The sequence below is a fragment of the Vollenhovia emeryi genome, unplaced genomic scaffold, assembly GCF_000949405.1.
Source record: "Vollenhovia emeryi isolate VEMERY1.0 unplaced genomic scaffold, V.emery_V1.0 DF939128.1, whole genome shotgun sequence".
Taxonomy (NCBI): Eukaryota; Metazoa; Arthropoda; class Insecta; order Hymenoptera; family Formicidae; genus Vollenhovia; species Vollenhovia emeryi.
Window position 1 is genome coordinate 2,575,214 of NW_011967238.1, and position 25,303 is coordinate 2,600,516.

A 25,303-nucleotide genomic window follows, 5' to 3' on the forward strand; every position below is an offset into this window, starting at 1 on the left:
GTACACGCACCGGCATAAATGCTGTCCCTATCCTTGTGAGGTGCACGCACACAACTAGAGTCCCTGTAGTTGTGTGCGTGCACCTCACAAGGATAGGGACAGCATTTATGCCGGTGCGTGTACTTCCTTCTGTGAAACGCTTGTGAAACGGAAGGAAAACACGCTGTACACGCAACTCGACAGAGAAAATTTGCCCTCGTACTCTTGGAAAGATTGAACTTCAGTCGGATGACGTCGCGGTCATCCATCGATCGTGCCCGACTTTCGATGTGTTGTCGCTCGCAGTATGCAGCTGTCGAGACGCGAGAGGATCTTTCGTACGATCGGACGGGATAATTGTGTCTCCAACATCTGATTTACGTTCGACGGTCAAATTTTCCCGTAACGTTTGTGAGAAGCATACGCCTTCCTGTTCGTATTAAGATCAATCGTATCGATTCAGCCGTCGTATGGAAAGAACGTATGTTAATTCAACTGCATTGCGGTTCTTATTTTCAATTTCACAATTTTTCTCAATTCTTCACCAATTACTTTTTAATATATTAAATTAAAAACAATTTAACTAGGAGAGAAATTTTCTACCTTCTTCCTCAAAGATTTTCAGATTTTATTTTATGCAAAGTTTGATAGAAAACTATTTTGCTATAAAAAAAAATATATATATATGTATGTATTTGCATATATTTAATACAAAAGTATAATACTCAAACAACTTCAATTTGTTAACTTTATTTAATATATCCCACCAAGTTTTCTATCGAATGAAAATAAAAGATTAGTACCTGCTGAATATCTGTTAAATTAAATCTATTAAATAAGATTACTTGGAAAATTGAAATTGAAATGAAAATTGGATTAATTAAAAAGGAAATTAAAGAGGACACTGAAAAATTTCTTTTCCGAGAAAACTCACGAAGCGTCCCCTGAGACAGGACCATCCCGAACAGCGTTAACACACTTCACTATACCCTTACCCACACGCGCACGCATGGACACGTGCGCGCGCCATGTATGCGTGCCCGCATGCGGAGATCCAACCGACCGAGCATCTCTCTCTCTCTCTCACAGGTGTTTCGTCTCGAGAACGGAGTGTAACTCCGATTTTCGCGAGGAGACGATGAGTCCGCGTACGTCCGGGATATTGAAAGCATCACGATGAGCCGCGACAACGACGATACCGGGATGCTGATAAGTTGCAACACGCTTCGCTGGACCTCCTAGAGATTCTCGCAATTGTGCAAACGGAAGAAAAGACGAGAGAGAGAGAAAAGGAAAAAGACGAGTCGTTCCCAACGTTACGTTGCATCTTGGCACGCGATGGAGCGTTACTTCGGGGAGGATTGTGCGTGCTTAGGGGACGTGCGTGTGCATGCGTGAGGTCGTCCAATCGTCTCTCTCGACGAGAAAAAGTCCATCGTGCCGCTGTTGCCATTTATCGTGCCATGCGTTCAATCGCCAAGCTACCGTTTGTCCGTTGTAAACCGAACGTTACTAATTAACGCCGGAATTGTTGTCAGTGCAACTGTCGGAATCACTTGTCGTCAGTTATAATGCGAAGGTAGTGCCTCGTTAAATTTTACCTTGCAACACACGTGTATGGCTCACCCACCAATAATTGTACTGTGCGTGCTTGGAGTTCTGGATATTATAATTTGAGTCACTCGACGTCGCTCCTGACAGTCATTCTTTGTCCACTTAAATATTTATACAATATTTATACAATACACAATTCTTACAAGTGGCTTGTGATACTAAACAAACTGTCAATTCATTTGTTACTTGATATAAAACTAATGCAAGTGTTAAGTTTATCTCCGACGTTACATTATCAAGAAACATGTGAACTATGAACCTTATCGAATCATTGCACAAGTGTTAATTCAATTCTCTCTCGTCGAAATTGAGGCTGGGACAGATAAAAGATCTTGCATTAAGAGACTTAGATGCAAAGTGGTAGCATAATGAGCGATATTACGATATAGAAAATACATGTTATGCACAAAACACATGCCATATCTCATTTCAAAAATATATGCGTATTACAGGCGATATCGATGCAGTTTAAAAGAGCGCCCAGGATAATATTATCGGACTTCGGAGTTCAGCAGGATAAGCGGCAGTATTGAAATTAGCGGCAGAAGAAAAATATTCTCGGTATCTACACCTGTGATATTTAGTAGCAATACATCACATCATTATCACGTATATGTCGTATATTATGATAAGCAAACGCCGACATCCGCCTCGTACAGTAGCCAACAGCACAGCAGTGCTCTTTGATGTCAGTCTCGTATGTCAGCTTGAGTTGGTATCAATGTCATTCTTATAGTAACAATTATATATTTTCACATGTAAGAAAATATGTCTTTAGCACTAAATAACTTTGTTAACTTGTTTAGACTGAGTGATGTACATTAATTCTCCCAATCGCATTACGTCGCTTTCCAAGTAAATTATGAAAAAATAAACTGCGCTTTACCAATTCATTCTGACATATCATAGATGTTTTATTTTAACTTTGTAATTCTTTCATAATATATATATTCCACAGAACGACAAAAGCAATGCCCGCGCTTCCGAATAGACGAGAAATAAAATTCGTGCACAATAGAGAATTATATTGCACACATTTGTACTTATTCAGTCCTAATTGATCTAAAGCTGATGACGTTTTATACTTTACAGAGATAAAGTGAACAAACATGAGGGTTACGGCGTGTCATTTTCGTCGCTGCATAATAGCAGGACTATCTATAGCACTCCTATTTTGCGTCGTACAAGTGATACGAATAGAGTTAGGATTTAATGAGTCTGACATGTCAAATTTAAACAAATTGTGAGTGATATTTTTCATGTTCTTACTTCAGTGCCAAAGATGTTCATGTACATTTGTACAATCTGTAAACTTTAAATACTTTCAGAATGTATATATCACAATTGATCAAAGAGTCAGAGCAGTCTTATGTGAGGTACGTATTCTCCCTTCAACAAGTGAGCTCACACAATTGCACGCAACATTCCAATTAATATTTTGTACTCGACATAGATTCTGTTAAGAAAGAAGCAGAGCGGTCATCACACTTTACATGTGTTTTATATATATATATATATAATTCCGATTATTTATTTATTTATATATTGACCATTTTTTTATTAACTGTACAGAGACGGCATTGTTGCTTGCAAGTTACCTCAGTTAAATATCTCTAGTCCGGAAATAATGAAGTTTATACATGACGTGCCACCCTTATCTTGTGGACCAGAAGACTGGGTTATAGTGGAAAATTCAAGGCTTGTTATTACTAATAAAGCGAAGGCGAAGCACGGACAAATAAGATGCATCTTCAGTGGTAAGTTAAAATAATATTCCCTAAAGACTTGTTACGTGAATAAAGTATTCTCGCAATGATTTTCGTTAATTAACACGAGATTATTACAATTATTTAATATTATTCTGTTTATAGTGATTCCGTACTGTTATATTTTTCAGAAATTATCAGAACAGATGATTACAATACAAAGTTATTGGACGGTATAGAAGCTGATGATTTCTACATTCTGAGAGAGAGCGATTTTGCAGACGTCAACTGCAAGTCGAAGAGTGGAGATGTGTTAGTTAATTTGCTCATTTACTTTCAAGAAACGTAGCCTAAAACTGTTGTCCTAATGGTAGTGAATATGTTTAGGTGGCACAGTACACTCGCTGGTGTAAAATACGACCCGTATATCAAGCAGAAGCACAATTGGGAGAACGTACCAAGTACAGGCATGAAATTAAACGTGCTTATGTTTGGCTTCGATTCGCTGTCACGAAACACGTTTATTCGCAAGCTGCCTAAGACATATAGTTTCATCAAACAACTGGACGCTCTGGTGTTAGAGGGATACAACATCGTGGGGGATGGCACTCCGCAGGCGCTTATTCCAATTTTAACTGGCAAGATTGAGCTTGAATTACCGGAAACGCGGAAACGAATTCAAAAAGCAAATTACGTTAACGTATATCCAATGATATGGAATAAATACGAGGAACACGGATACATAACAGGCTTTATGGAAGATGTACCGCACATCGGGACGTTTACTTATCGCCTGAAGGGATTTGACAAGCAACCGACTCACCACTATATGCGCACCTATTACCTAGCCGCCTCTTCATACTTCAAATCATATAATAAATACTGTATAGCTGGTACTTCACGCCACATGGTGCGTATTAAGTGCAATATGAATTTACTGATAAGATAAAAAAAAGAGACATCTCCAAAATCGATTTGTGTTAAATAACAATTTAAACTCGATAAGGCTACATGTTATTAGATCAATTTCTCCTCAATTTATCTTTGTTAAGTCTTCATTTGTTCTTGTAATCATCGAGGGATATGTATTTATGTAGGTGATGATGAATTACATAAAAACGATATTCAATGCACATAAAAAGCAGCCAAAATTCGCGTTTGGATTTCATGGAGAGCTTTCCCACGACTCTTATAACGATATCGGAGTGGTGGATGACGATTTGTATTCTTGGGTAAAAGATCTTCACGATCTTGGGCACTTAAACAATACTATATTAATTTTGATGAGCGATCATGGACACAGGTTTGAATGTCTCTTATATGTAAATGGTATTTAACGATCTGTATCTTTTCACTTCATTCACACGCAAGCATTATTTCTGTTTTACAGGTTCGCAGATATTCGTAACACTTTGCAAGGCAAACAAGAGGAAAGACTGCCGTTTTTCTCCTTCACTTTTCCACCCTGGTTCAAGCAAGCCTATCCACAAGCATACGCAAACTTTGTATACAACACACAATACTTGACAACACCATTTGACATACACAAGACGTTGGAGAATATACTTAACTTTGATACACCAAAAGATGGAGATCGTCGTCAAAGAGCTATCAGTTTGTTTGACAAGGTAAGTTAATGCCAAAAATTAATACACCGACTTTATTTCGTTAGGTTCTAATAATAGTGCCACAAGCATGAAAGAGAACTCGCCAAATGTGGCATTTTATCTTTATTTGCAACAAGAATAAAAATCATTATTGTATGTACTTTATGGGTCTGTTCTTTATAGCTCAGTGGCTGCACCAGTTTCGAGTTTATCTTTCTTCTTCTAATGTGTAGGAAAACAGATAAACTCTGAATTGGTGCAGTAAGGTCAGCTGTAAAGAACAGACCATATATCCGATTAAATTCAATAAAATAATACCAATGTTAATCATTTGTTAAACACATAACTGCATGTTCATTACAGTTGTTAATAAATAGTTTAATTTAAATGCGTTATAACTAAATGCGTTCTTTACTAAAATTGGAAATATTGGAATTAAGATTGAATCTTATTATTATTCGTAGCAACATGTTTAATTCTTACGAATTTGGGATAAGATGTCAACATCTGTTTTTTTAAAACTGTAATATAAAATTATATGCTTATTTTATAAAACAAAGGGATTTTTTAACGTTTTTTGAATAAACCCAAATTTTTTATCAAGTTTATAATATTCGGATAACTAGTAATTCTTGTGATGCAAGTAATTCTTATAATGCAACAGACTAATACTAATAAAAACAGACTAATAAATTAGTCCTTATTATGTAGTAGTTCTTTTAAGTAATTGTTGTAACTTTAATTACAACGCGAAACGTTGACTGACTCATGAATGTCACGCAAGAATGTGTACTACCTAATGTTCTAATAACAGTAATTCGTGACACGCAATACGACTCCAAGAATATTTTACAGATACTTACAAATGATTCCCGAAGTAAAACATTATGCATATACATATCGAGGTCAATTGAATTTTTTAATCTCGAAAGTAATCAAATCTGAAGCTATATATGAATAAAATTCTGCATGAAAAAAAGATTACAATTAAAAAAAAAGTTATCAACAAAGATACATAACTTTTATTTTATTACGATATTGTAAACAATTAAATCCTTTTATGAAAACAAATAAGGCACGACAAATACCATTTGATACTTTTTTTAGAACTGACGTAAGCACGAAACACTTTATCTGGACTCATTAGTCATCATTAAGCTAACGTTTTATCGAGTAGTCGAATCTTTTCGAAAAAGTCCTTTTCAATGTGAAATAATGGACTGATGATTCGACTAAGATGTTTCAGAAATAGATAAATTATCAGGAACCAATCACTTAAATTTTCTTGGATTCGACAATATGAAAGATTAGCGGACCAAGTATCTCCATGAAAAAAAAAACACAGTAAACAAATTAATGTACAAACACATGTCCATCGCAAAGTCATGCACAGATACAATTTTTATCTCAAGTAATTGTCCCGAGAAAGAATTTCGAGAACTTTGGGTAAAACTTGAGAAACAGATAGGCCGCGGAACGTATCACTTGTGGTACGCCACGAGCTCTGAGTAATACTGGTGAAAGAAATGTACATTCACATAGATATCCCCACTACTCTATACTTCGTTATCATTCGCCTGTCGATTGAATCACTCCTTTTTACTCCGAGATATCCTTCCCCACTTTACGATTAGCAAAGCGCGATCTCCAACTCCTGTTAGAAATAGCAAATAAACTGTAACGATATAATTAAGAAATTTGCAACTTTCTGCGCGCATTCTTAAGTGCGTGAGAAAAAAAGTTAAACTAATGCGATACTCTTTATACAGGTGCCTCTAGATAGAACATGCGCAGATGCGTTTATAGAGCCGCATTGGTGTGCATGCCTCGGGTGGAAAGAAGTCTCAATTGATGATACTAATGTTGTGGCGGCTGCCAACTACTTTGTTCAATTTCTGAATGGTTACACGGAAGAGCATCACAATATATGCGCGATACTGCACTTGGACGAGATTTTGTGGGCTGCTAAGCTCATACCCACTAAAGGTACGATATATGCAAAATGTATCATTTATCATATTATTTATGAACAAACTTAATGCCCGTGCTATTTCAGGTTTACTTAATTTCCGAAAATCCGGAGATCAAGACGGCTTTATAGGTGATTTCAGTGCCAAAACCAAAGTAACGACTGAAATTTATCAATTGAAAGTAAGAACGGTACCGGGTAACGCGTTGTTCGAAGTTAGCATTATTCAGGATCTTGCGAAGAACACTTTCCATACTAAGGTAAGTTAAAGAAAACGATTTGACTGAGGGAGACAAGTATTTTATGACAAACGATGTCGTTGTCTTGTTACAGATCTCCGATGTTAGTAGAATTAATATGTACGGGTCTCAGGCGAGGTGTGTGGAAAACTCGCTGTTTCATTTACGCAAATATTGTTATTGCAAGGAATAGATGACGCTTACGTAGCATAATTTTCAACGTTGTCCACACAGGGACAGCATCGAAACATCAATCAAAAGAACTCTCGATTGTAGGGACGTTATTTAATTTTAAACAAAGGTGCTGTGATTAATATCCTTTTCATTTTTGCTATACAAAGCTGCACATACTAGACTGGTTTTATATTTATCTTAATTGATCGAATTATTTGCCGATTTTAATTTACCGCTGAATTTACCGGTGAAACATACTTTTGGAGAAATATCATATGATACATATCACTTCTAATTGTAAGAGTTCTCATTTTTATCACAGTAGCAATTATACAGGCAAACGGCGTGTTAATTCTAGAATGCAAGATACTTTACGTGTTTTGCATATATGCAAAAGATATCAATAAATTGTTACTTTTGCATGATATCGCCCAAGATTATAATGCATAATAATGATGTATACATATAACATGTAAATAATAATCTTCGGCGATTAGTTATAATTTTCGAGTTATTTAGAAACTCTGTAAGATGCATTAACGTATGCATTTCCAAATTTTTGTTTGGAAATAATCCATGTGTGCCAACATATTGTAATACTAATTGAAATTGTAATAGTTCCAAATTTTTCAAATATATTTTTTTTAGAAATTATATTGAATTATCTATTTTATTTTATTTTTTTTCACAATGAAAACAATATTGTGCAGATAATAACGATAGTATGGGGAGGGTGATTCTACCTATATTGTAAACTGTAAAAATAAAAGGCTCGTAACGCATACAAACAGAATACAGTAATTAACATTTAGGAAATATTACTTATAAGATATCTTTTATTATAAGATCTGTATGATAACACATAAACTAAATATGTATGCTAGTCATATCTAAGTCACATAAGGACGGGCTAATTCTTATTCAAACAAAATATTCACGAGAACAAGACGCTTTAAAAATATAAATATTTTATAGAGCGATTGCTATCGTGATTTACTGTATACTTACACTTAATGTCTCTAAATAAAACAGATTCTTGTAATCTTTATATGCAAATTTCACAAGTGTTACGCACTTATATATTTGTATATTCGTGGACTGTAATATGATCATACATACGCATAATTTCTGTGAATGTCGATGTATTTTACAACAAACTATTTATTTAAAAAGATTTAAAAAATAATAATTAGTCAATATGTGCGATAATTATGTGATCGAAGAAAGACTTGAATCGTTTTAATTTTTGATGGAATATAGATTGGGTTTAATATTAAAAATGAAATTGAATCCTATCTAATGACAGCTTTTTTATCATTTTTATGATGAATGGAGTGACTTGTGTAATTCGTATATGTGTAAAAATTACGTGCATGCGTAAAACGATAATATTTTAATTAAATAATTCTTTCTATATACGATAAGAAAATTGTATGTAATTAAATTATACGGAAGAGCATACAGAGATAAATATACTTAAGCTCGTTTTGCAATTGAATAAATTATCTTATATGAAACGCAAAGAATATATTATTGATATGTGTTATCATGAATTTAGTTTACATATATGAGATTTAAATAAGAATATATTAAAATCTCCAAATAGAAGAAAATATATCTGAGAAGAGCGATTAATTAGAATGATATAAGAGAACAAAGTACATACTATAATATCAGGTTTAATCTGCAGGGCAGTACCCACCATATTGATGTATAAAAGTCGTGATTTCGTGAGAAGTAGCGTCTATCAATAGAAATGCAATATTTTGCCTGTTGCTGGAATCAGATGGAAAGTAGTCTTGGTCTTTGCCATCCTTGGCTACTATTTCTAACACTAAAGTGCTTACGAACAAATCATTTGAAGTATTCTGTTTCTCAACTCTAGAAGGAATATAATATTTAATTTCCATATTTTTAACTTATGCTACACTAAATTTTAATAAATATTAACCTTATGACATCCTTATAGATAGTTTTAGTAACATCGAGGTACGGTTGCAGTGCATCTTCGTACTGACATAATGTTCCACCAAGAACGAACATTTGAAAAATTCGGAATGCAAACTCACGTTTCTCGTCTTCCGAATATAGATTGTATTCTTCTGACTCTTCATCCAGAAGCATCTGAAAATTATGGAAGTTAGAAATGACATATTAGGAACATCTGACACATACATGTATCAAAAACATATATGTGTCAAAAATATATACAATAATATTGCAAGCAAGTGAAAAAATCACAGTTAATTTCAGATGAAAATGTCTTACACCACGCAGATTGTCAGACACCAGAAAATCTTCTACTTGCAAATCATATCTTTTACAGATCATCCCAGAATTATTCACAATCCCGTTATTCGGATCCTTCAGTTTATTGAAGAACGACATATTTAAGACTGAACATGGCACTTGTTTTACCTGCACATTTGATGCTCGTATACCTAACGAATATTTTTAAAAAATTCAAATAAATTCTAAATAGTAAATCATGAACAACTATTTCTTAAATTTTTACGAAACTTGAGAAATTTCTTATGAATAAATAAAAATTTCCTAAAAATTGCAGATATTACAATACCTTGCTTTACCCAGGCGCAGCCTTGTTTGGACAGCAGTGCTTTTGCAACAGTATCATCTTTAAAAAACGCCTACAAAATTATGAACTTTAGTGAAGGATACAAATTATATAAAAATTGATTGAACGGTTTCAAAGTTTCTTTACATGTTTTTACTCTGATAAATCAATAAATGTAAATCTTTTCTGAAACAAAAAATTTACTGTAATATTTATATCTGTCTGTTTCTCGTTATAATGATGACGTGATTAAAGAAAGATCCAAATTGCAAATTTATTCAAATTTAAAGATCATTGTACAATACCGAAGAAGCAATATTCATTCTCATTATGAGAGTAAAAACTTACATTAGCGAGCTGATATTTATGATACTGCTGGAACGATTCGTTGAATGAAAAATTCTGGATGACAAAATTCCCCTTTATGCCCCTGAAAACATGATTTTTAATATACCACTCATTGAGTTAATTAGAGAATTATCTATGTGCATTGTAAGAATGGTGTTAACTAAAATATCAATGTCACCATTTACACAGATATTCCTGCGTATTTTTGTCGTTAATCCCGGTGTAGATTTTTTCATTCAACGGCACGAACGTGAATTTCGGATCAATCTCCATTTTTACACACCTGCGATCTCCATGGAGACAACACGTGTGTGTGACTTGTTTAGAGTGGCTTGCATACCGACATTCGCAGGCACGTAATATATGAATAAGTAAATATTAATAATACTTTAGGCATCATCTGTTGGTTCCACCATGAATTTATTCCCCTTGGAGTGAAATCTGTTTGGTGGAAAATTGATTATTAGAACGTGTAATCGTTGTGAAAAAAGATTTGTGATTGAATTTGGACGTTAAAAACGTTAAAAACGTTAGTAGGTTTACTATCTCATATTAGAATTCTATCTCATAATAGAGGACTTTCCTCTACATTTAAAAAAAAATTTGATTAGGGAAGAAAATTTTGTTCGGTACTCCTTCAAAATATTTCAAACATTTTCCAACTTCATTTAAAATGCAAAACTTAATGAATAATTCGCATGAAAAATAGTGATTTGTATAAATAATTTGTATAAATTATATATACATTCAATGGGTCAAGCGCTGCGTTTGCCGCAAAAATTCAAAATTAAATGGACACAGCGACAGAGGTCCTCCCCTCCACGAGCGTCTGCCATCCGTTTCCTGTCACGAAGAAGACACGCGTGCACACATACGTCGTTTGCTCCAGTCGCAGAATGTCCGACGTACGAGCAAGATTTTAATTGCCGCAGGCTGATTCGAGTCTACATCTCTGTATTGATTTTTGACATCGATGCGCGTTTACAGACAGTGATGTGTGACCCGAATGGATAAAAAATAAGGATCGCGAGAGGATCATGGCACCTAACCAACGTCAACGACAGCTCGTTTTGTCAAAGAAAGAATTGAAAAAGATCAATGGAAGAAGATTCTCAAAGTACATACAACGTTCTCCTCTCTCTTTAGATTTTATAAATTGTCATACGAAATGCTTGTCAACTGGGACCAGCTGACCTGTCAGTCGTTATCGCTAGAGCAATAATAAATGTGCAATGAGCGACAAAAGCATCTGCTGTTAGAGCTCACACATTTTATATATTAATTTTGCAATATATTCGATATCAAAACATTTCATCTCCACGACTCAAAGTATACAAAATACCTGAATCTTGAAAGAAAAGAAGGATCTTATACTCCGTATGTCTTTGTACTCTATTTTTAATTGAATATTGCAAATAGCGATTATGTGCAAGAGTCGTGTGCATTTACGCTGTTATTTCCTTTAATAATTGTATCTTGCGAGTTTTATACGGAAAGCAAGGTCCTATTCTAAAATTCATTCTAAAATCTGTTCTAAAAACTGATCTGTCCCAGGAAACATGACATGTTATGTATATTCAAATATGAATATAATGTGAAGAGAAGCAGACGGCAAATAATTAAGCGATGTTTTAGGCCGGACGAGTCTTCCAACATGGGACTTGCTTATCCTAGCTATGATACAGCTTTTAAACTGCTACTATTGGCAAGGTTTTGCTCGGCTATATGGTGTCACATAACAGACTGTGATGAAACATACAATTACTGGGAACCAGTGAGTTTGTAATATATAGTTCAATCCAGTGCAGTACAGACTTGAAAATATTATACTTATGGCTACGTATATTGCATCTGATTTTTCTTTAAGAAATGTGGACAATCCCACAAAGAACTAAAACCTCTAATGGATGTCCATTAGACGTTTGTCGTGGAGATTTGGAATGCGCAGTAGATGTCTATTAGACATCCAATAAAAGGCCACTAAACGTCTATAGTTTCGCTTTGCATACGTCCATTGGACCTCTATTAGGCGTCTTTAAAGATATCGATTGTCGGTTAATCGTCTACCAAGGTGCCGCGTATCCTTTATTAATGATCCACAGAATGTCGGATGGTCATCCGACTATTAATGATCTGTGTAACATCTAGTGGATATCTTTAAAGACGTCTAATAGAGGTCTAATGGACGTATGCAAAGCGGAGACATTTAAATTGAAATTTGATCAATAAAAATCAACAAGTCTAAGATTAGTAAACGTCGCTTCGATTAGTAAACTTTCATTCAACCTCACTCTCAATCAATCCGTAATCTGATAGAGTTAGACATCCATGGAGCTATGGAGGTTTAATGGATCTAAAATGGATGTCTATCTGACTTTCACCATGGAGATAGATATCCATAGAATGGAGGTCTCTCTTGACCGTGGAAATCAGATACATATCCATTAGAGATCTCTTAATGGATCTCTGATGGACGTCTGTTTGACTTCTACCATATAGATATCCATGAAGATATGGAAGTTTCATAAATCTCTAATAGACGTCCGTCTAACTTCCACTATACAGATAGATATCCATGGAGCTATGGAAGTCTCATAGATCTCTAATGGACGTTTATCTGACTTCTACTATAGAGATAGATGTCCATGGAGATATACAGATTTCATGGATCTCTAATAGATGTCTATCTGATTTCCACCATGGAGATAGATGTCTTATGAAGGTTTCATGAATATCTACTGGATGCCAATTTCTATGTGGGGTGTGATAATTTTTTTTTTTTTTGCAAAGTCTGTTTCCAACACATTTTACTATTTGAGGCAATAAGAGCGCGACAAGTTCTTTCGTTCTTTGATACTTTTAATAGATATAACATACTTTGATGCAATGCATTTCACTATATCTACATTATGTCCTTTCTCAGAGTCATTACTTGCTCTACGGAACGGGCCAGCAAACGTGGGAGTACAGTCCTGAATATGCCTTACGTTCATATATGTATCTACTAATTCACATGGTACCAGCAAAAGTTTATCATTATCTATTGGAACCAAATCCCCTACTAGTTTTCTACTTCACACGATGCTTCCTGTCTGTGGGTTGCACATTGTCCGAAGTATACTTTTACAAGTACGTCTTTCCTTTGAAGCTAACACCTGCACAGCAGAGATCGATGTGTCACTTTTCACAGCGTGTAACACTTTACGTTTTCCAGGAACGTGTGTCGAGAATTCGGAATTCACGTGGCGAGACTTACACTGGGGTTCCTTATTCTCAGCTCAGGAATGTACATCTCCAGTGCCGCATTTTTACCATCGTCCTTTTCGATGTGGGTACAGTTACAAGATAAGAAATGTATTCGCATCTCTCTCGATAAGCAATTCATCTGTACATTACATATTTGTCACAGGTATCTGAGTACTGTTGCTACTGCAGCCTGGTACGCTCGCCAATATGAATTGGCTATTTTTGCTACCGCCATCTCTTCGTTGCTTGGATGGCCATTTGCTGCGCTGCTCGGGTAATTTTTTACACTAACAGAATACTTTTGGCACGATATATATCGTAACAAGGAGTGAAATAAGGAAACTCATTTTTCTTGTCTCACTTTACAGACTTCCTATTGCCGTTGAGATGTTAACACATAAACGACGCTGGATCAAATTCATAAAGTGGGTCATTATATCTGCTGTTGTAATTGCGATACCAATGGTATGGGTGGATTCCTTGTACTTCGGCAAACTTGTCGTCGCGCCATTGAACATCATATTCTACAATGTGTTCTCCAGCCATGGACCTAATCTTTATGGCACTGAGCCGTTCAGTTACTACATCATCAATGGGTTCTTAAATTTCAATTTCGTCTTTATTGGCGCGTTGCTCGCACCCTTGGGTCTAGTAAGACTTTTGATAGTTTATACTTGATACGTGCAAGATGCCTCAAAAGTCGCGCACTTTCTGTAAACTGCATATTTTCCGGTGAAATTTGAACGATTCTCTTTCAATTTCAAAGCCGGACTAAATATTGTTATATGTACTTTTTTATAAATTCTTTTACTATCGACACTTGAAATTTCTTAAGAAAGAAAATTTTTTAATTGGTGGCAACGACTTAAAATATGCATCTTTACAGAAATTATTCAACAAAGTCATTCAATTCTTAATAGATCATTATATTGAATCAACTAGAAGTGCGCGACGATTGCAATATCTTGTATAACGCGCGATATATTTTGGCAATGTTTTAACTACAATAATAGGTTTTAGTGTGGCTGATCGTGCCGGCACGTCCAAGATACCGTTCACCTCTTCCTTACTGGTATTCATTGGCTCCTTTATATCTGTGGATACTCGTATTCTTCCTTCAGCCACATAAAGTACGTACCAAATAATTAGTAACAGTGCTTTCAAGAGAAAACTGAATACATTTGAACATTGCATTTCTGCAAGGAACGCTGAAAATTGTTTAGTTTTCCTCAGTATTCGATTGTTCAAATGTGCCTCTGATATCTAACAAATTGATCCATAAAATAAAAAGCAGAGGAATTGACGAAATAAATGTGTCAACAGGAGGAACGGTTCTTGTTTCCAGTGTACCCTATGATTTGTTTGGCAGGCGCCATAGCCGTGGATATCGTGCAGAAGTTATACTTTTATGTCAGAACGAAATTTAATCCATCGCATATTAGTTATCACTATTTACAATATACTATGCATATTACCGTTCTGGCGATACTAACGTGTGGCCTCTTGGGACTATCAAGATCATTGGCGATATATAAAGGTATCATACGCGAGGGACTACCTCTGTTTAAATAATAGGGCCTCTCTTCTTCACTCTTCAAGAATTGCATGGGTCTTAGATATCAGAATAAAGATTATTATTATGCATTAGGATATTATGCTCCCATGGAAATGATGACTGAAGTTAACAAACTGGGAATGGAAGGCGAGGTACCTAGCGACGTTAATATAAACTTTTGTATTGGAAAAGAATGGCATCGTTTCCCAGGCAGTTTCTTCTTTCCTTCTAACAAGTGAGTGGAAAAATTAATTCGTAACAGAACTTTGCGAGTCCAGAAATTCTTATCTGTGTACACGTAAAGTGTCATCAAACAGATCCCTGATTTAAACATGCGATAAAGTAATATCCCAATTTGATGTAACTACCTTATTCCTATACAAATATTTTTCAGTTGGAAGTTACAATACTTGAGATCAGAATTTAAAGGACAATTACCTCAACCCTTCTTGGATCATGAAAACGCAACAAGTACAATTCAAGAGCATTTTAACAATATGAATAGAGAAGAACCATCGCGCTATGTAAGTACCTATTTTATACGGGTCATAGGGGCACCGATATTATCTGTTGCTTAAGTAATTATAATTAAATTGCAATTAAAATCCTGTAAGCTAATAGTCCTGTAACTAAATTACACAGGCAATACCAATTCTGTTTTCTGCTTTCAGTTTAATCTAGATAAGTGCCATTTTCTATTAGATCTGGATGTAGAAACTGAAACAGCTCTAGAACCGAATTATTCTCGTTTAAGTCAACATTTTACTATTGTTAAATCTTCTAAATTTCTAGATGCATCAAAGTAAGTACAAAATGTTTATTAACTTATCTATGCTGACCACAAATAACGAGTTATCTACTTCAATGTCTGATGTATTCTATCATTTACATTGCAGATCGCATCCATTCTTCAGAGCTTTTTACATTCCCTTTGTATCTTATAAGTTTTGTACATACGGTTCATATAATTTATTACAAAGTAATAAGTTTAAATCCATTCTTTTGTCATCAAAGCAGAAGAATGCCAAGTTTTAAGCAAAAGGCAGAGAATTCTGGCACAAGTTAATACAGTTGATTTGATGTGAGAAAAATTAAATCTATTATTTTATACATCATTTTAATGACGCATATGTTTATTAATGTATATACAGAGACGACACGTGAATCTGTATAAGAGAGGTTGACTCATAGACTCATAGTTGACTCACTTATGAATCTTAGGTCCAATTCTGGCTGTCACATCCCGTATTCATTTTGGTTTTGTAAGAGGATTCAATAATTTAAGTTCAGTGAAAGAGTATTCGGAGGAAGAGCGCAACGTCGCAACTATTAAATTCACCGCTTTTTTTTGTGAAAGTACAATAATTGGCTATCGCGTTGTTTCCTACCACGCGCCAAGTATCGGAGAGATAAGGAGGAAAGACAAAAAGTGCAGAACGTTCAACCACAAAGAACAGGCTTACACTGTCAAACTTGCTGCGCTTAAAATGAAACAGGAGCGCTATTAGCGAGAGAAAGAAAGGGCGACAGGTACAGAAAGTTCAGCTACAAGCAGCAGATCTATTGATTCGTCTACGAGAAATATGTGTGCACATCCGCTCGTAAGAATAGATCTATTCTTTTTAGTTCAATTTCCTGCACCGGCCGCACCGTTTTCTTCACGTCGGGAGAAGAGGAAAGATGAACGGTACAAGAAGCTCAGCTAAAATGAACAGACCTAAAGCCCGTATCGGACTACGGATTGAGATTAGATTGCAATTTGCCAATCGAAGCCAAGTTTACTAATCTCGAGCTTGGTAGATTTTGCTCAGATTAGCCAAATTTCAATCTAATTTTAGTTACGCATTCTTCTTCTCCTACCTTTTAATTAAAAGAAAGGGAGAAGAACGCTCTGAAGTATTTGCACCATCAAAATGAACCGCAGCCTCAATCCGAAACGGGCTTTACATCGCGAATGCGTGCAATAAAGAATTAAAGAAATTCTCCGTGGTTTCTTTCTCTTCACCCCTCCTCTCTGTCTCCTTGCCTGCTACTCCGTGTTGCCAGAGTGAACACATCTGTACAAATACTTATTGCGACACTTGTTTTTAAATCGGCAACCTACGCGTCCGAATGAACGCGAGCAAATAGATCTCGAAGCTCCAAGGGGAGAAATTTGGTAAAGAGAGGAAAGACAGGGAGAAAAAGAAGAAAAATTCCTTTCCAAGGGGAGTTTCCTTTCCCGCTCGAGTTGAATGTTTACACCGAATCGGAGGTGGCTTATCTGGTATCTAATCGCCGTCATGTAGCGCGCTCGCCAGCTCGCCACCTGCCAGTCGCAGTTAAATACTCCGCAGCAGGGGTGCCGTACGGTGTCGATGTGTCGACTGTGACATCGCGGGAGAGACCGAGAGAGCGGACCGAGTGTACCGAGAACGTGGGGATGGCAGCGAAGATCGACGGCGACGAACGACCGCAATGCAACAAATTTTCACAGGGCATTGAGGTGTTCGCCAATTTGAAAAATGCGCAGACCTTCGCCCTAGATATCGGTAAGTTTCGTCGAGCCAGCAGCCCTTCCGCGGCTCCCGATCTCTCGGGAGGTTAACGCGACGAGGGATCAAATATTATGTTCAAGTCGGAGCACGTTACAACACTGTAACGTGATTAATACAGAACGGCGCGCTATTACATGCTAAATTATGCAGCTACGCTCCGACTTGCGTAATTGTCGGGTAAAAGGAGGCATAAATTAACAAGTGTCTCGCAGTTACGTCTTTTCAGCAACCTTCTTTCCCGCGAAGTTATTCTGCTAAGCGTTTTTCTTATGAAAACGTTAATGGTAGAGGGCAAAACAGCACGGACGAATTTATATTAGAGTTATTTGTATGGCATTTTCTAACTTTTTACGTCTCTAGGAAAAAGGGATAAATTGTGGGAAATTAAGTAGCAATGTTATAAAAGATGTAACAAATATCGTCGTATTTACGATAATATTTGTCCATTACATAACGTTAGTTGATAAATCTGAATTAAGTTGTTATTGTTTGTATTTTTTATGTTGCCTGTTTTTATTGTTTAAGTGATTTCTTATTATTGCGTGTTATCTAAATTATTTTCATTGTCTAAATTAAGTTAGATATACATTATTGTGTTTCATTTCAGGACTATCTTTAACCAAAATTGCCTATTGCTCAACAGTAAGTTATCGCCAGTTACTTTATGAGGATGCAGAAGATCCACCGAACAGTGAAGAACCAACGAGCATGGTATTCGATAGTAACAGACTGCATATCGTTAAATTTGAGACTAAACATATCGAGAAGTGCTTAGATTTGGTCAAGAAAAATTTAGTGGACGTTGAACGATTTCGTGGGAAGAGTATTAAAGTTACCGGAGGTGGAGCGTTAAAATATACTCCGTTGCTGCAAGAAAAACTAGGATTATTGTAAGTGTACTCAGTGCACAGAGCTTGGTATCTTCTTTTAAAAAATATAGTTACGGATACAGATACTATCTGTACGTGCATCTTTCGCTGGAAAAACACTTCAGTGCATTTATATCTAAATCGGAGAAATTAAAAAACTGTAACTTGTGTCGGTAGCTTTGATGAAAAAAAGTCAAGATACCAAGCTCTATTCGTGCATCTTGAACTTTGCGTTCGTCAACCAAATTTTCAACATCAAATGCAACCTGAAATATTCAAGTTCGTGTAGCTGAATTTTTGATAACACGGAGCTCTTCAGAGACTGTGTTTACTGATTGATAAGATAAAATTCTAGAGTCGACAAGGAAGACGAAATAGGCTGTCTGATAAAGGGATGCAATTTCTTGCTTAAAAATATACCATTCGAAGCATTTGAATACCACCGACATATGACTCCAGAATATGAATTTCAAAAAGTTGGACCTAACATATTTCCATATTTGCTGGTTAATGTCGGTAGTGGCGTCAGTATTCTTAAAGTAAGCAGTAGATATATAGTACATTTACTTGTAGCGAATTCGGTTGCATGCACTAGTGCGCACCGAGTGCAAAGTCAATTCTTATATTTAAGAATCGTCTTAAACGTCTCTTGAAATATTTCGTAGCCAGTAAAATGATCTGTATAGCATCCATACGGATCAGTTTTTGGCTAAATACTCTTTGAACGTGTATTTAAAGCAAAGTTAAATATACAAATTGACTATAAACAAGCCTTAGTGTGCACTCAGTGCGCACTAGTACAAGACAATAAGTTATTCTACCTAGGTTTATTTATTTTAAGAAAATTTTTACATTATTTTTTTTAGGTGGAATCAGATGACGTATTTAAAAGAGTCGGAGGTACAGCTACAGGAGGAGGTACATTTTGGGGATTGGGGTCATTACTTACGAAAAGAAAGGTAAAGTGATTTCTTAGATTACACCCATAATTTCTTTTTACTACTGCTACAACAAAATAGACATTAATTGAACTGTGGATTATGTTTAAGCTTTATAAAAATCTAGAAATGAAATTGATAAAATGAATTACTATTTGAGAAGATTCTGCTCTGTGGTAGTACCATTGAGTCATGTAAAATTATATATATAGATATGTATTAAAACGATGACTTTAAAAACACCCTACTAGGACTTTGACGAATTGCTGCAACTTGCAGAAGAAGGAGATCACCGTAATGTAGATATGTTAGTGAAAGATATTTATGGAGGTGATTGTTCTTCCCAAGGTTTACCTGGCGAACTCATCGCATCAGCTTTTGGCAAAGCGATGACTTCGAGTAAGCATGATTGATATACATAAGCCGTAAAAAAATCTAATTATCAATAAGGCCTTAGTTACAAGTGAATTTTGATATAATTTCACGAATGAATCTTTACATAACAAAATTCTTCTTTGCACAATTGGAAAGTGAAAAAATCTAACAGCTATAAAATCTGTACTAGCGTGACTTTAGATGTTAATTATATTAATAATATTCTAGGGCAATCAAAATTTTCTGATGCTGATCTTGCAAGGAGCTTACTGTTCACCATTAGCAATGATATTGGACATATAGCTAGTTTGTATGCGACCGTTTACAACGTGAACAAAGTTTACTTTGGTGGTTATTTCCTTCGTAACCATCCACTATCAATGCACACCATCTCATACTCTATCAAATATTGGTCTCATGTTAGTCTTTACATTTATTTTCTCTCAAACTTTTACAAAGTTTTCTCAATAGAAACAATTATATCTTCGAGTAAAATAATTTTATGTAATTAGTCGAAGTGCAAGATGTCTGTGCGTATATTGTACATTTGTATAAAATTACATTATTGTTATGTATCCATTGTTTAGGATAAGGTAACACCTCTCTTTCTTCGCCATGAAGGTTACCTTGGCGCGATTGGGGCGTATTTGTACGGTACCGAACAGATAGACAAGTGTAGCTGGTTGGAAAGTTACGCCGGGTCATCGAATTTTAAAGATTCGGTGTCAACCGATCTTGGAATTAAAGTCGATCAATTGGAAATTAATCAAGTAGAGTACGCTGTTACATTCTGTCCACTGTTGAAAGATCCCGCAACTTACAATCCCGATACCACAGATCTTACTCAGGATAAAGCAGCAAAGTGAGACTTTCATTTAACTTAAGAAATTATGATTATGCTAATTAAAAAATTAAAACGTTTATGCTTATAGAGACTATTGGTTGCTATGTCTTAAACACTCTATAAATAAATTTACGATGAAGGCCATTTCCAGCCAACCGCACAATCCGACGGCAAAAGACAGAGGAATCAAATTAAAGGAGCAATACATTAACAAATTACAATATCTTCGCGAGCAACCATCGTAAGTTTTTCACCGCTATGATAATTAATACGCACGTAAAAAGCCAATTTCTTTATTTATCGAGTTTTCAATTTGTAATGCAAACCTTGCAGCGCATACGGACCACTTACGGTTAGAATATTATTGGATATGGTCGGGTACTACATGAAAGAATTCGATTTCCCAGATCCCTATTTACCTGTAGGTACCTGTTTCTTTAGAATTGTTTTAAATGAACGTGTCAAAAAATTTATATGACACACCGCTTTATTTGCAGCAAAAAAGAAAGGAGAACGAAGAAGCACTGAAGCATTTACATGATCGCATAACTGCTCTAGACAAGTTTGAAGGTGCAGATAAGATAACAGCCTTGATTCTTGGAGTTCTCGGTGGTAATATGTTTGATTGGGGTGCTAAAGATATTGCAGTGCTATTGGAAAACGATAATTTGGACTTTGAACGAGCACAAGAGAAAATTCCAGGTAAGCCATCTTCATTAAGTGAAAAATTAGTATGACAACATCTAGTATTGTGAGATTTATCTCCCAATAAATTCTTTCTAATTTTTGGTGTATTTAAAAAAAATTTTTAATAACATTCTATTATAGGCAGACCGTGGCTACAAGATAATTTAGATGAATGGGTGCACAGATTACAAAATGGGCCACCTCACAATTGTGCAGCCATCTTTGTCGATAATAGCGGGGCAGATATAATTCTTGGAATCATACCATTTGCTCGAGATTTGTTGCAACGAGGGACTAAAGTTAGTTATATTAACACCATCCATATTTACAATCGAGCTTTTTAAACTACTTTTAAAAGACAAATTTGGTGAATTGATAAAATTTATCTATTAGTATTAAAATTGTTTTTATCTATGCTAGGTAATATTGTGCGCTAATTCTAAGCCAGCTCTGAATGACGTAACGTATCCTGAATTGGTCATCATATTACGGGACATTGCGAAAATCTGTAATGTTATCAAACAGGCACTAGAAGATAATACTCTTATTGTTATGGAAACCGCGCAAACGGGTCCTTGTCTAGATCTTAGGTATTCATTTTTATTATGTACACAATATTTTACAGCTGCAATCACAAATCATTATTTTACTTGTTATATAAAAGCTGTATGATAATTTACTATATTATACTGTAATAATGTTAATTCACCAATATTATTTCAACATTTAACAGCCGTCTGAATTTGGATCTATGCGTTGCAATGGTGAAGCACAACGTGGATCTTATACTCATCGAAGGAATGGGTAGAACTTTACACACGAATTTTCATGTTAAGATGAAGTGCGAGTGTCTGAAATTGGCGATCGTAAAGAATCAATGGCTGGCGTACCGTTTCGGTGGCAGTATGTATGCTGCGATATGCAAATATGACCAACCACCGTCAAAGACCAGCAGTTACGATATCGAAATGAAACCGGAGGCGGTAAAAGATGATTGCCCGGCGCGACATACAGGCGAGGCAACAGAACTTAACACATGCGACTATCCTAACGATAGAAATACAAATGAAATGTCAGTGTAAAACGAGCAATATATGATTATTTCTAGACAACAATATAGCACATTGCCTTCCGAGAAAAGAGAAAACTTAAAGAGTTACGCGCAAATACGCTTAAATTTTAGAAATATAACCGAATCTGCACTGGTGTTTAGAAACATACAGACGAAATGTGATGTGATTCATCAGATAATTATGCGTGTAATACAAGAGATTATTAAAATAATTTAATTTTCTTTAGTTTTTTTATGTTATAACAATCACACGCGAAAGTTTGTATTTACTGTATTACTAGTATATTATTTTTCCTACATTTTCAAAACATTACTGTTAATTTTACCATCTGTCTTACAAATTCAAGATCTTTTAACAATAATCTAAATATTAAGATTTAAATTACGCAAATGAAATTCTATACAATCCGTCTCATTGATTACATAACCGAAGAATATTACTTTCTTTTACCATATTTATGTATGTTAAATAAAACTAGCAAAATTTTGCAAAGCAAATGTTCATAAAGCGTTCAGAAATTATAAAATGTTCTGTATCTTATTATTTGATAACTTTCTAATTGTGAATTAATAACTTATCGCAATATACGCTTGATCAATCTCGTCCACACAGTTACACGATTAACATTTACTTTATTTTTTACCGAAAGGCTAAGATTATCAATGTACATAAACAAGCATGTCTGAACTTTACATTAATGTAAATGACTAAAATCGTTATATAAACAATTGGTTAAAGACAATAAAACAGTTTTTTATAATATAATTTGCAGTTACCATAATTATTAAAATAGTTTTTCTACGTTAATTTGTAAATACAAAATCTCTGCAGTACATATGTATAAAATACTGCATAGTCATTTTCTGTGATACTACAATACACAAAGGAAATATAATATAGCGAATGGCAAACTACAAGACATTTCTTGATGCTATAATAGTAATGTAAAATTATATTTTATAATAATTCGAATAATTATCTGGGGTAAAGCAAAAATTTATTCGATATTATGTTTCCGTAGAGAATCCGAAAATGAAAGCATTGTTTTATGCATAAATGTGTCCTAGATTTAATGAACTAATGAAATATGGAAATAGTGAAACAAAAAGTGGAAAAGTAGATAGAAGTTCCATAAGTTTTGTGGGATTAGTTCTAATGAGATTAATGAGTTCTAAGTTAAATCTATTAATTCTGTCAAATTGGGGATATGACACATCCTGTAAAAGCAATCTTTTGACGCGATAAATATAATTCTAGCCATCTCTGTACATATGTAATAAAATGTATATATAAAAGATTGTAAGCAATATACAGTGTAGATATACATATATGCATATATGCAATATTTCATTTTTTTTACGTGCATTGTAAATCGAGTAATTGTCGAGAATCTGTACAGCGTATGTACACAGAGTATCCGTTATTAAACTAAATATATATTTTTCTTTCAACATATGTTAACGCCTAAGAAAATTACGCGTCGTATCTATTATTTTCGCGAGTATGCGCAAATTTCAAGAACTGAAATTATTTTAGTCGTCTCTTCCTGTTATGGCAATAAACAAATAAATGCAATGACATTTCAATTTCTATTAAAGTTCTCTTTGACATCATAATTTTTCCCTGAATTTTCAGTAAAGATACGATTTTTTTCCATTAACCAACTGGCAACAAGCAGCTGAGAGTTAATATTCATAAAGCAGTAATTATTTTTGAATTATAATAAAACAAATACGTAATTTTTTATGTTTCCTGCGCTTTGTAAATTTTCTCAAAATGTAGTTAAATTATTTTTTGTAAAAAAAACATACAGAAGTAAGTATCGACTATTATTATGCCGTCATACCGATACAAATTGGGAGGTAATTTGTATTGTAGCATTGTTTTTAATTAAAACATTTTTAGTTGCATAATAGAATTGCATATGCAAATCAAAATGAAAATGTGTTTTTAATAACGAAGTAATGTTTTTAATAACAAATTAACTTGTGTAACTCGGTATTCTGTCTACGTATTTAAAATATTTCTCAAGAAGTTCTAATGAAATACGATAAAAAAAGATAAATTTAATAGCAAGACTCAATAATATGCAAATTTAATACAAAAAAATTTTGCATCAATTTTAGGAGTCATTTTATCCAAGAGATTAGAAGTTATAAAATATATAAGATTTCTTTCTTTTATGTCTTGTCCAAATAGTAAAATATAATGAGATAATAAAAGAAAAGGACCTTATCGGACTCTCTTAAATATAATTCACGAATAAAATAAGAAAAGGTGTCACGTATAACATCATTAAATAGCTTTCACTTCAAAAATAGTATTTGAAAATAGACTGTTTTCACGGAAAAATATAGAAAGAACCAAAGAGAGAGAGAGAGAGAGAGAGAGAGAGAGAGAGAGAGAGAGAGAGAGAGAGAGAGTCGCGGGAAAAAGAAGAGCTGGAAAATGCCGCGGACTAGGTGATAGGACAAAAACGAAGGAAAGAGGGTCCTGTGCATGCTAGACACGCTCCACGTCCATTTCTTTCAGCCACGTCCTACGCAGTGTCCAAGTCGGAGCTTTATTAAATTCCCGTTGTGCGATATTGTCCAGTCGGGAAACCAGGCCGGTGCGCGCAAGCTGACACAGCCAATTATCTCCCAATTTGTGCTGGTGTGATAATCGATACTCCTTCAGATATCGCCTCCAATCTGTATGTACTCTATGCCATTAATTCTACACAGTCACCTCATCGAGTTATTGTTACAGCCGGCTAAAAATAGAATTTCCCTTCAACGGGTCATAATTTTTATGCTATTATTTAACGAATTCTTTTTTCCCCAATTAGCAGCGTGTTGTATACCCAACTTTTTGTCCTTCATTACTTTTAACTGTCGTAAATTATAATTTTATACCGGAGAAATAGAAAGATGCAAAAGTTTAAAGATATCTTCGGAAAATATCTTCAAAATAATTCTGGACCGCT

At 34.9% G+C, this 25,303-nt stretch overlaps 4 protein-coding genes across 9 annotated transcripts in view; 3 read left to right on the forward strand and 1 right to left on the reverse strand.

Moving 5' to 3' along the window:
- The window catches only part of LOC105568656, an 11,758-nt gene extending 2,953 nt beyond the window's left edge, over positions 1-8,805 (forward strand). The window contains exons 1-13 of one of the 5 annotated variants that reach the window (XM_012024487.1): positions 259-460; positions 1,069-1,558; positions 2,046-2,154; positions 2,686-2,836; positions 2,922-2,969; positions 3,166-3,350; positions 3,491-3,611; positions 3,687-4,209; positions 4,397-4,602; positions 4,690-4,927; positions 6,676-6,892; positions 6,963-7,135; positions 7,209-8,805. In XM_012024487.1, the coding sequence (XP_011879877.1) occupies positions 2,703-2,836; positions 2,922-2,969; positions 3,166-3,350; positions 3,491-3,611; positions 3,687-4,209; positions 4,397-4,602; positions 4,690-4,927; positions 6,676-6,892; positions 6,963-7,135; positions 7,209-7,307 (1,944 nt within the window). In that variant the 5' untranslated portion in view covers positions 259-460; positions 1,069-1,558; positions 2,046-2,154; positions 2,686-2,702 and the 3' untranslated portion in view covers positions 7,308-8,805. Of the gene's footprint in view, positions 1-258; positions 461-929; positions 1,559-2,045; positions 2,155-2,185; positions 2,449-2,685; positions 2,837-2,921; positions 2,970-3,165; positions 3,351-3,490; positions 3,612-3,686; positions 4,210-4,396; positions 4,603-4,689; positions 4,928-6,675; positions 6,893-6,962; positions 7,136-7,208 lie in introns of those variants that run through there. The other 4 variants (XM_012024488.1, XM_012024486.1, XM_012024489.1 and 1 more) reach the window with 4 other exon arrangements.
- On the reverse strand, positions 5,334-10,593 carry LOC105568655 (uncharacterized protein C11orf70 homolog). Its single transcript, XM_012024485.1, has 7 exons — positions 10,390-10,593; positions 10,212-10,293; positions 9,867-9,936; positions 9,557-9,729; positions 9,240-9,412; positions 8,991-9,169; positions 5,334-6,560 (listed from the first exon to the last, which is right to left on the reverse strand). Exons 1-7 carry the CDS (start codon positions 10,482-10,484, stop codon positions 6,496-6,498), a joined length of 837 nt encoding a protein of 278 aa, XP_011879875.1. The 5' UTR covers positions 10,485-10,593; the 3' UTR covers positions 5,334-6,495.
- A 454-nt stretch (positions 10,594-11,047) lies between these two features.
- On the forward strand, positions 11,048-16,201 carry LOC105568657 (alpha-1,2-mannosyltransferase ALG9). Its single transcript, XM_012024491.1, has 12 exons — positions 11,048-11,328; positions 11,847-11,985; positions 13,135-13,340; positions 13,426-13,539; positions 13,621-13,731; positions 13,826-14,108; positions 14,471-14,587; positions 14,781-14,994; positions 15,106-15,247; positions 15,407-15,536; positions 15,684-15,814; positions 15,909-16,201. Exons 1-12 carry the CDS (start codon positions 11,249-11,251, stop codon positions 16,045-16,047), a joined length of 1,806 nt encoding a protein of 601 aa, XP_011879881.1. The 5' UTR covers positions 11,048-11,248; the 3' UTR covers positions 16,048-16,201.
- A 1,043-nt stretch (positions 16,202-17,244) lies between these two features.
- Positions 17,245-23,917, forward strand: LOC105568658 (pantothenate kinase 4). Of its 2 annotated transcripts, none has more exons than XM_012024493.1 (13): positions 17,245-17,543; positions 18,157-18,439; positions 18,774-18,957; positions 19,285-19,377; positions 19,608-19,755; positions 19,960-20,150; positions 20,319-20,593; positions 20,727-20,816; positions 20,909-20,996; positions 21,073-21,277; positions 21,404-21,561; positions 21,683-21,852; positions 21,996-23,917. In XM_012024493.1, exons 1-13 carry the CDS (start codon positions 17,435-17,437, stop codon positions 22,342-22,344), a joined length of 2,343 nt encoding a protein of 780 aa, XP_011879883.1. In that variant the 5' UTR covers positions 17,245-17,434; the 3' UTR covers positions 22,345-23,917. The 2 variants fall into 2 exon arrangements, with proteins under 2 accessions (XP_011879883.1, XP_011879882.1); XM_012024492.1 differs by having other exon boundaries at positions 17,249-17,543; positions 20,664-20,816.
- Positions 23,918-25,303: the final 1,386 nt, after the last annotated feature.

Excerpts from the sequence above, each read along its gene's own strand:
- LOC105568655 (XM_012024485.1), bottom strand. The coding sequence starts at position 10,484 with ATGGAGATTGATCCGAAATTCACGTTCGTGCCGTTGAATGAAAAAATC. Across the intron at positions 10,294-10,389 it reads CAGGAATATCTGTGTAAATG|GGGCATAAAGGGGAATTTTG; the intron begins GTGACATTGATA and ends TCATGTTTTCAG. Across the intron at positions 9,730-9,866 it reads CTGCGCCTGGGTAAAGCAAG|GTATACGAGCATCAAATGTG; the intron begins GTATTGTAATAT and ends AATATTCGTTAG.
- LOC105568657 (XM_012024491.1), top strand. The coding sequence starts at position 11,249 with ATGGCACCTAACCAACGTCAACGACAGCTCGTTTTGTCAAAGAAAGAA. Across the intron at positions 13,341-13,425 it reads TCCGAAGTATACTTTTACAA|GAACGTGTGTCGAGAATTCG; the intron begins GTACGTCTTTCC and ends TACGTTTTCCAG. Across the intron at positions 14,588-14,780 it reads TCTTCCTTCAGCCACATAAA|GAGGAACGGTTCTTGTTTCC; the intron begins GTACGTACCAAA and ends ATGTGTCAACAG.
- LOC105568658 (XM_012024492.1), top strand. The coding sequence starts at position 17,435 with ATGGCAGCGAAGATCGACGGCGACGAACGACCGCAATGCAACAAATTT. Across the intron at positions 19,378-19,607 it reads CATTACTTACGAAAAGAAAG|GACTTTGACGAATTGCTGCA; the intron begins GTAAAGTGATTT and ends ACACCCTACTAG. Across the intron at positions 21,278-21,403 it reads AGCACAAGAGAAAATTCCAG|GCAGACCGTGGCTACAAGAT; the intron begins GTAAGCCATCTT and ends ATTCTATTATAG.